The sequence below is a fragment of the Nannobrachium achirus genome (assembly GCF_963921795.1).
Source record: "Nannobrachium achirus genome assembly, chromosome: 13".
NCBI lineage: Eukaryota > Metazoa > Chordata > Actinopteri > Myctophiformes > Myctophidae > Nannobrachium > Nannobrachium achirus.
In genome coordinates, this window is record NC_137833.1 from 14300660 (window position 1) to 14311422 (window position 10763).

General features: G+C 43.4%; 1 protein-coding gene across 1 annotated transcript in view; it reads left to right on the forward strand.

Annotated features, from left to right (window-relative positions):
* Nucleotides 1-10763, forward strand: part of arhgef33 (Rho guanine nucleotide exchange factor (GEF) 33) — a gene marked incomplete at its 3' end in the record, with an annotated part of 19284 nt that extends 8521 nt beyond the window's left edge. Inside the window, exons 8-17 of the mRNA XM_080740575.1 lie at nucleotides 2338-2470; nucleotides 4486-4593; nucleotides 4763-4855; nucleotides 5462-5610; nucleotides 5788-5871; nucleotides 6621-6808; nucleotides 7260-7702; nucleotides 8874-9113; nucleotides 9758-9897; nucleotides 10634-10763. Coding sequence (XP_080596701.1) covers nucleotides 2338-2470; nucleotides 4486-4593; nucleotides 4763-4855; nucleotides 5462-5610; nucleotides 5788-5871; nucleotides 6621-6808; nucleotides 7260-7702; nucleotides 8874-9113; nucleotides 9758-9897; nucleotides 10634-10763 — 1708 coding nt within the window. The remainder of the gene's footprint in view (nucleotides 1-2337; nucleotides 2471-4485; nucleotides 4594-4762; nucleotides 4856-5461; nucleotides 5611-5787; nucleotides 5872-6620; nucleotides 6809-7259; nucleotides 7703-8873; nucleotides 9114-9757; nucleotides 9898-10633) is intronic.

Here is a 10763-nt window from a genome sequence, read left to right on the forward strand (position 1 = left end):
CTTACTATGTAACCTCAGTGGTCAGGTTCTGATAACAAATGGGCAGGAGTCAGAAACCATTCATTGCTGCAGGCCTGCATGAGTTTGCAAAAAGTGTTATCCATAATCCAACATTGGTCAGGGAGGCTAAATGAACTGAACAGGCATTCGAAACTAGACATGGTATGTTCCTGGTCATTACAGGTAATGTATTGTAGAGTGAAAGAGTCCTTCAAATATATAGTTGCAATCAAATATACTGACAGTTAACAAAACATACTAACAGTAAGGATGCGGAGAGAGGCAGAGACTCCGGGAACAAAGAACCAATCATTAATGTAGACAAATAAAGAATCCTCAACCCACACATGGCAGACCACAGAAGTTGCTGGTGCCTCAGCTGATCGGCTCAGCTGACCCGTTTTGACAGCTCATCAGCTGATGGTGCCTTCTCAATCTCTCATTCACCAAACACAACTATTTCATGTTTATTTTAGTTTGTTGCGCTGTCTCTTGAATGCTGCTCTAATTCATTGGAAAGTTTCCTTAGAGTCACCAAATGCAACTAATACAACCATCAATTTGTTGCAAGAAATGTTCCTAAATCCTTTGGATGTAAATGTCTCTGACAAAGAGTGACCTTTACTCACGCACGAAAACAAAGTATATTATGTATAGTAGAAAATGTACACATCCCTCCTCAGACGGACCCATCTATGGTTCATACACCATACATGGGCATGCTGTACTATTCTTAAGGTTGGACAATATTTAAAAAATATGATATCACGTTTGTTCAAGCAGAATAATGTCTTGACACCTACTGGTCAAAATATGGGGCAAAAGTAAAAATAAAAATGCACAAAGTTAAATTAAACATTGTCAAATTGGGGAAAGAAGCCTCTCCTATGGCCAGACCAATGTGGGATATTCTAGCCCAAAACCTCACTGAATTCGAGTGCTCCTGCCTCTCCAATTATAGTATTAAAGATATCAAATATCTAAATACTAAATTGAGTAACTTGTCTGGGGGACTCACAAAAGCCTGAGTAGACGATAAAATGACCAAACATTTTTTTGAAAGTGAAATATCCCTTTAATATTCCAAACAACACATACCTACAATCGTACATGTACACACACATGCGCACAAGCATGCACACAGTGGAAAGACTAATATAATTTGAGAGCATACACTGAAGAGGACAGGATATGAATTAATGAAATTATGCTGCCTTAAAAAATGCCATTGACACTGGGAGCAGACCTTTGAAAGAAATCCCTCACAGCCACATACTAATTTAATCAGTGAGCTGCAATGCACATGCTCTCAATGAAGAGAAGCACAGTTTATATAGCCTTAACACTGGAGTTAACTGGGTCAAACAGCATTGGCAAACTAATATTTGTGGTCATGTGCAGTGCCTCTGGGAACCGGGTGGGTGGGATTAGCGTCACTATATATCAGGTGCAACATTCACAGAAAATATTGATCTACAAGCTCACAAACACCACACATTGTGAACTTGTAGATACGTTATTTTCTAAGAGATTTGGTGTAGAGGAGAAATAAGTGTGGAACATTTACAGAGCCGACCCCAACTACAGTAGGTATTAGATTACTAAGTATAGAGGGTTTAAATTCAGAATTGAATTCAGTTCCTGCTCCACAATGACACATTTATGGAAATGTCTTTGCACAGCAATCTTTTGTGTGCACTTGTCTAACCTGTCCTTGTTTAGTAAACCCCATCCATCTGGTATTTATTTCCTGCAGTTTAAATCCATTTGACCCAGGTTTGTTTCTTCAAGTTCTATTGACCATATTCACCTGGCAGCCATGTTTGAAATTTGCATTGAAACCGGCTGGCAACTGCAGGGTGGCATTTCATTAACTTAAAGGAGTAGTTCACTCTCAAAATGACTTTTCTTCTATTGATTACTCACACCATGGAGACTTGAGTTTTGTTTTTGTTTTTTTTTCTGCATTCCTAAGACAAAAATGTGATTATAGTAAATTTACCCCCATTGATTCCATCCGGAATGGGGTAAATTTCTTGCAATCAATTTTTTGTCTTAGGAATGCAACAAAAACCAAAAAATATTATTGAACTCAAGTCTCCATGGTGCATGGTGTGAGTAATCAATAGAAGAAAAGTCATTTTGGGGGTGAACTACTCCTCTAATGGCAAGATGGCCGCCGTGTGAATATGGTCAATTGCTACCGTCTATTTAACTATCCTCTATTTCCCTGTTCCTCTACACCCCCCATATCTCCCTTTATCTCCTCCCTCCCTTTCTCCCTGTCACTTACTTTCTTTCCTTGTCTGTCTGTCTGTCTGTCTGTCTGTCTGTCAGTCCGTTTCCCAGCTCTCTGCGGTTTCTCATTCAACAGCATCTGGAGCTCCTCCACACACTCCAGGAACGTGTCCTCAAATGCCAGTGGCAAGGCATCATGGGAGATGTATTTATGAGGTTGACCAGCAAAGAGGTAAACCCCACAAACACAGATAGGACACATAGAAAGGGGCTGAAACTCCTCACTGCCAGGTGAAAAGAAGAGGCCATCAATAACACATATATGAGGAGAGATGTGATTTTCTACAACACCATTGTTTCTGAAACCTTTCAACCTTGAGATGTGATGTCTTTTGTGATTTTTCTTTTCTTTTAAAAAATCTTTTAAACTTTTGTTTGCAGCAATACTTTTATTGTTAACTACTAAATTGGGACAAAATTATGTTAAGAATTCAAAAAATAGGGCAGTATGATGTAATACAGCAAACTCAACCTCAAACCAAACACCAGAGATGGGCCATTAATGCTGAACAGACACTCCTGGCCGATTGAGATTCGCACAATGAACCAGCGATTAAAAGTGCAGAGAAAAGAAAAATCACAAATACACAAAATATTCAAACTGAACAAACACAAATTTGTTTAGATATCTTGAGCTATTTGTTGCATAATCAATAGAACAAATTCCAATACTGCTGTAGAATGTCTTAAATGTCTGACTGCTGCACAGTAAAATTGTCAGTGTTCATTTACCTATCTGTAATTCTGAGAGTGTATATTTGTACCCTCTGGGTATATTTGTACACTCTCTGGGTGTTGAAGATAGTTGTGAAAAATATTTCGGCACTGGACAGTGACCAGTATCATCCCCATAGTGTCATTCCTCATTAAGTGGATTGACAGCATCTGTGCTCATTAGGCAGATAAAGATGAAGAGCGTCTGCTAAATGCCTAAATTGTAAATTGATAAGGACACCTGCATTAAGTTTTGAGGAAAGTCATTACCTTGACATGCCAACATGCCGTATTGTTCCACCTCCCTTTTCCTCTTAAGTTTAGAATTGCAAGTTAAAGAAGTCCAAGTGTATGGTATTCACACCACAACACAGGGCTAATTTAACACAGAGGACTTTACTGTGTCGCAGTAGATGATATCAGTGCTCTAATGTGGCCTTGTGGTCACACTACGGTTATATACAAGCAGTTATTCACAGTATGACAGACCTGATGCGTGTTAACCCCAGCTGACCCCAGAGCTGTTAGAGCTCTATTCTATCAGGGGTCAATGTGTTGCTAAGTGGCTGCCTGGCTGGGAGTGAGTGGAGGGAAATGAGCTAACACAGGACTGTCACGCAATGTTGTGGAACCACGTTCACCGTTACTCATGGTTCCTTACAGTATTTGGGATGAGATAGATATTATGTTGGATGAGTGACAGATTTAGCATGAACTTTATCCTTCATGCACTAAAGGGGGGTGGGGGGGAATTCGTTGAGTGCACAACCCTCGATGTGTGAATGAAATTTGGTGTTGAGTGGAGGTTTTGTTCGTGATTTTATATTAAGTACAATTTTGAGGTATTTGTACTTTACTTGAGTATTTCCAATTATTAAAGAAAAACTTTAGTTACTAATTACTTTGATTGGATTATAACAAAACATAAATTAACCCCTTATACATTTCGCACACAATGCTTTCCCAATGCTAGATCTGCTATTTTCCCAAGATTTGTCATTTGAAAACTTGACAAATTCTGCATATTGAGTACTTTTACTTTTGGTACATCATTAGAAGAAACCAGGGGCGCCACACCAAATTCTGGGCCCTGGGTACAAGGATTCACTGCGGGCCCACCATGAATGTTAACTATTGAAAAATAGCAGATATACAATATGTGTATTTAGCCACGGACCCCCATCTCAAAATATTTAGTTCCAGGGACCCCCCCAGAAGTGAAATTTGAGTTACAAATGTTCGCTTAAAAATACATATATTCAAAGATTTGCACGCATTTTCCCGACTTTTCAAAAATAGCAGATCTACAAGCTCGCAGCGCGGCACTGTGAGCTTGTATATCTGCTATTTTTCAATAGCTAAAGTTACGAGGGCCCCTCCACCTTGGGCCCTAGTAACTCAGTCCCACTTTCTCCCCCCCCCTTGTGACGCCCCTGCTAGAAACCCTCTCTCTCTGTCTGTCTCCCTGTGCAGAGTGATTTCCTGGACCTCTACGTGTCCTATCTGAAGGAGCTTCCAGACTGTCTGTCAGTGGTCAGCATGCTCACCTCCAGCTCAATGAAAATGGCCACCCTTTTCGAGGTAAAAAAACATGCACACGACTACAGCCAAAATTGTGTGTTTTCCCGCTTAAAGCAAGACTTATTGTGCGCGTCTCTATTGTGATTTCCCATTTGCTTAAAAGGAAATCATTTTGGTTTCTGACGTGTTCTGTGCTTTTTATTGGCTGTGTGGTGCGTCCATCATGCAGGGTGAGATCATGGGCGATGGTTCCAGGCCGTCCCTCCACAATCTACTGCTGCAGCCGGTTCAGAGAATCCCAGAATATCTATTGCTGCTACAGGTCTGACACGCACGCACACGCACGCACGCACGTACGCACGCACGCACGCACGCACGCACACACACACACACATACACTCTTTCACAGATGTTAGGGTTGTGCTCATGCAGTTTTTCAAAACGTAATGGCTGTTAGATGATGAAAAAAGTGTGTGCATGTGAGTGTGTGTGCTGTACACAGGGGTGTCGCACCAAATAACTGGGCCCTGGGTACAAGGATTCACTGCGGGCCCCCCCTGAATATTCTACATAGGGGGAGGGGGTTTAACCCATTTAGACTGGGAACGCATTATTTTGTGCTTTAACTATTGAAAAATTGCAGATATTGTTACTGTTATTGTTATTGAGATGGGGGCCACAGACCCCCATCTCAAAATATTTAGTTCCAGGGACCCCCCCAGAAGCAAAATTTGAGTTACAAATGTTCGCATAAAAAATACATATATTCAAAGATTTTCTCATGACTTTTCAAAAATAGCAGATCTACAAGCTCGTATATCTGCTATTTTTCAACGGCTAAAGTATAAAATAAATAAGGCCCCTCCACCTTGGGCCCTAGTAACTCAGTCCCACTTTTCCCCCCCTTGTGACGCCCCTGGTTGTACAGGGCCTGTTGAGGCAGACAGACGCAGAGCATCCAGACTACTACCTGCTGCTCGTGTGCGTCCAGCAGTTCAGGTCCTTCACTGCCCAGTACCACCACCTGCTCCAACACAACCAGGAACTACTGCTGCACAACCGCAAGGAGATGAAGAGGTCAGACACACACACACACACACACACACACACACACACACACACACACACACACACACACACACACACACACACACACCATGAAACATGGGGCTTTTGCTTCTTCATCTGAATTCTTCATTTGACATAACTAACTAAATGAAGACACAGCCGCTGTCTGTTCCCTGTTGACTCCAGGTCTAACATGAAGCAGCTGCTGAAGACAGTGGAGTGTGGAATTCAAAGCAGTGACTCGCCATACACCTCTAGCAATGCCATACTGTGAGTTGTTTATGTACATACAGTCTGAAGTATGAATGAATGAATTCTTTTATTTGAGTGTCATGCCACCTCGTGGCCCATCCCTCATGGGATTATATGACACTTTTTCAAACAAGGTTACAATATTCTTAAGTACATTCCTTTTTTCTTTTTTCTATACATCCGTTACCAGTATAGGCTACAACATAGATACCAGCGTGGGGAAAAAAATAAAGCTAAACAGAGCATATGATACTTAACCCCTACTGGTTGTACAATGCTTTTTTTCTCAAGTCCCAAGCTTTCTCAAAGTAGTTTGCCAATTTAAATACATGTTTTTCAAATAGACAGTTAATAAGTTGTGAGTCACTGATATCCAACATATAAATATCGTCAATATTATTAAACAACTCTTCTCTGGGTCTCGAATAGAAGGGACAATACAGAACAAAATGATACTCATTTTCTATTTCATTAAGATCACACATTTGACAGATACGTTCTTCTTCATCTAACCCAACATAACGACCTGTTTCAATATGGAGTGGGAGTATACCTCCTCTAATCTGAGCACAGAGTGACTTTTTTTTCTTTGGCAGGTTAAATAAAACATATTTTTCTGTATAATAATCATACTTAATGTCTCTGTATGTACGCAATTTTGGTTTAACTACAAATCTCCTCAGCCCAGGTATGTTTGATCTGATCAAGTATGTCCAGCCATGTCACTTTGTACGGTGCGTGAAGTTGTGCTTGTTGCTGTCTCTCAGAGAACATGCTAACCAGGTGAAACGCAGCAAGCAGCGTCTCTTGGAGCAGATCCAGTCCAGGTGTTACCAGGACTGGGAGAGGGGCCGAGACCGCGAGGCAGAACCCCAGCACTATGACCCAGAATGCACCTCTCCCCTGCACCCCTTCTTCAGCCCTGACCCAGACCCCCGGAACCACAAGGCAGCAGGTTTGGGCTTCACAAATGCCTTATTTATCTACTGATTTGTTGTTTGATATCTTTGTGTGGAATTATCACAATTTAACAGTTTTTATGTCAACCACATTAACCCCATTATTTGGGGCAAATTTCAAAAAGCCAATCTACCTTGTAGATCTGCTATTTTCGCTACTTGTCGTACAAAGGAATATAATAGGGCTTAAAATCCTCAATCTGCTTTTCTTACAAACCTGAACAAGTCACGACTCAATCAATTGATTGATTGATTGAAGAGTTTATTGCACTCCTTTAAGGCCTGCGGGAGGGCGTTCCACATGTTGGTGGTATAGCAGGAGAACGAATTAAAGCCTTTTTAGTGTTAAATCTGGGTTGAACATGATTATCAATTATCAATCAATCAACCAATCAACCAACCAACCAACCGATCAGCCAATCAGTCAGTAACGTGCATCTTCTATAGGTCTGCGCTGTATCCCAGAGAGTGAGGGCTCTGAGGGCTCTCTGTCCTGCCAGCGTCACCACCATGGCCCGGTTGGCACGGCCCTGGCCAGCGCCCTGGGAGAGTTCCTCCTCCCCAGGGAGGCCCCGGCCATGGAGGGCCTGTACGAGGAGGACGGGGACTCGCTCCACAACGCCTCCCTGTTTGACCACTGCTCCTCTGCGTCCTCGGACTCCTCCATCGACATTGCCTTCGTCAGGTGTCCCAAGAGCTCCTCGACGTCGCAGCACACCGCGGTGGCAGCCAACGTGCCGTCTGCCCGGGGCGAGGCCTACGGCAGCGGAGGGAGCCAGGGGAGCGGGTACAACAAGCCACCCAACCGAGGGTGCGTGTCGCCGGATGAGGCGGTGATGTTGCGCCACCGCCAACACCGCCCTCTCCAGGCCAGTCAGCGCAAGAGCAAGGTGAGCATGAACGTCTAGGATCTGTAGTTCTCTTACCAGACTGGGGAAAACTGATTTTCATTCAGTCAGTAACCATAGTCAGCCCCATAGTCAGCCCCATAGTCAGCCCCATAGTCAGCAACATGGCCATTAGTAGCACCACAGTCAGTCGGTTCCATTTCTACACTCTACTACTGGTTATTAACTAGAACTGCACTCTGCCAAGGTGCCAACTTGTGCCTTGTGCACCATCGGCTATTTTCAGCAAAGAGGTTTGGTGTAGAGGGGAAAAAGAGCAGACTAAGTACAGAGTGAAAGGTATTGATGGTTCAAGTGGTTAGATATCTGGAAACACACATTTAGATGAACCCAAAATACACTGATGATTGTGCTGCTGTCAAACGATGAAACTAGGTATCTATGGTATCTATATGGGTTGAGGGGGGTCCCTGCTTCATCTCTCGCTCGACTAAGGGGTCCTTGGCCTGAAAACCTTGAAGACCCCTGCTTTACTGTGTATGACTCAGGATTTCTTATACAACAACAACAGACACTTCAAAGCGGGCAGAGGCTTTGATTTGCCACGAGGATGGAGAGTTCTTTATCCGCCCCTGGTATCCACTTTGATGTGATAGATTTAAAACTGTTATGGCAAGGATAAACGGCGGATATTATCTGTTGAACACTGAGGACTGTTTGTTTCAGTATTCTCTAAAGGAGATGAGCTGACTTTAGTACACAGGAACATCCTCAGGGTTAATTTAACTGTAAGTGTGCAAATGTAACCTAATTGACCCTTCCTTTTGTTACATTTGTACAGTTATAAAAGCCAGCCTCTGCACATTCAAAGTTGTGCAAAAATCAGATTTTGTTTTTTAGAAAGTTTTCAGTCATAGACCTTCAGGCTGCCTTTTATAACTCTGAAAGTGTACAAATGTTGGCTGCTGCATTTTATTGTTAATTTGGTCTCCTTTTGGCTCCAGCACCTCATTCAAGTTTACCGGCAGATGAGCTGTGGTTTCAATATACGCTCTGAGATGAAAAACTGATAAATGAACACAAAGTATTTTACTGCATATTGGGGGGAAATGCATATGAGAGGAGAAATGCGTGGCTTGAGCCTTGAGGCAATGCTTAACGACATCGAGGAAGATGGCAGCAGATATGATCACCTTTGTCCTCTCTTCACCAGTCACTGAACGGCTTGCAGCTGGAGAGCACGGTCAACAGCTTGGACAGCGGACATTTTTCGGATCACCACCTCGGGGTGGGCCTCGGCGGCCATGCCAAGCTGGAACGCCAGGGCAGCAAGGGCAGCAAGGGGTGTCCCACCCCGACCCGCAGGGGGCAGGGCGCGAGCAGCCTGGGCAAGAGCCAGCACAGAGTGGACACGGACAAACCAAGTGATGAGCTACCAAATCCGCTTTTAAAGGTGGGCTCATGACAGGGATTGATAAATGGATGAACAAGTGAAAAAAATGGGATTGAATTTGATAAGTGGATGACTGAAGATGCCTATTTACTGGCTGAATGTATGAATGGCTGAGTTGAAGAGGCGATGGGATGGGTGTGGGAGTCATTTTGAGTCCCAGACAGTATTAGCCTGTGTAGCGTAATCTTGTTGTCAGATGACTATAAGAAACGTTTGGGTCGCAAAATAAATGCTATTAAACAGCAATGGATCAGCCATTAGCTTTAGTTTGATTGCATTCCCCTCAATCAAATCATGTTTAAATAGTCATGCTGACGACACAAGCAAAAACAAGTTGTCTATGTAACGTTGCTGTCAATGGGGAAGAAGGATTTATTATGCGCTACAAAGTTAAAGAACTGCAGTGTGCTGGCTGCGTTTTGAGAAGAGGTCTCTTGTCATGTCATGTTCAGATGGGTGGGAAAGTGTGTGCTTGTAGATGTGCTATTTTCACTATTGTGTGACACTTCTGTATAATGAAGTAGGGCTTTAATTTACCAAAAACATCCACATTTGAAACGTGAATTATTTCAGGGCCCTCCAGTGGGCCCGGCCCACATGTTGAGAACCAGTGTTAAGTGTTAGTTTCTTTGAACCACCCTCAGGACCCCATCATAAACCAGTGGGTGGAGGAGCCACGGTGGAGGCCCGGGACAGAAGAGAACCACCACACCCCCCTCAGCGAGAGGAGCCGTAAGGAGAAAGGAGGCTTCAGGAATTCCTTCAAGAAACTCTTTAAGAAGAAGTAAGCACATTATTACATCAAGCTGGGTGTAACACACACGCGCACGTTGTGGAGTCAGAATGGCGACCACTGAAACCCACATCAGACAAACTGTGTGGATACGCGTGGAAGGAGATAGACCCACAGGCAAGTGTACAGAACAATAAGGTTTTTATTACTAGTAGTAAGTAATAAAAGGCACTAAGGCGACATGCGACCGTCGCGCCAATTCTTGGCTATCTGGCCAGTGATGTATATCGGACCAGTTACCCATATATGGGCAGAACATGCCCATATATGGGCATTACCAAATATGGGCATTCCCAGATATACCCTTAATATTGATGACATCAGGAGAGGGATCTCCATATATGGGCATAGAACGGACAAGGATGTAATTAATTTGCAAGTGTGATCTGGAATACAGTATATGGGCATGTTCTGACATCAAATTGTCGACTATACAGTATATGGGCATAAAATAGATGAGCATAGAAGGGACATCAAGCCAGAGCGTGAGGTCAGCAAACCCATTCTGTTAAGAATGGCTCCCCTGACATCAGAGCATGATGTCAGAGTGATGTCACAGTGACAAAGGAACCAATAGACAGTAAAAATGTGTACGGACTGACTGACTGAACAGACAGACGGACGGAGCCAAGCTGTGACATTTCTCATGGTATACTGCGACCTTTGGTCGCAATTACAGCTAAGACATCTGTGTGTCTTTTGCCATGTCTGTCTGGGTGTCCTCTAGGAGTGGTGAAGACAAGAAAGATGAAAGGACGGCTGGGGAGAAGAACCTGGAGAACCACAGCAACAATAACGGCGACCAGGAGACCATCAGACTGGGGCAGCTGGAGATAGACCGTGGGACTGCTGTTTAA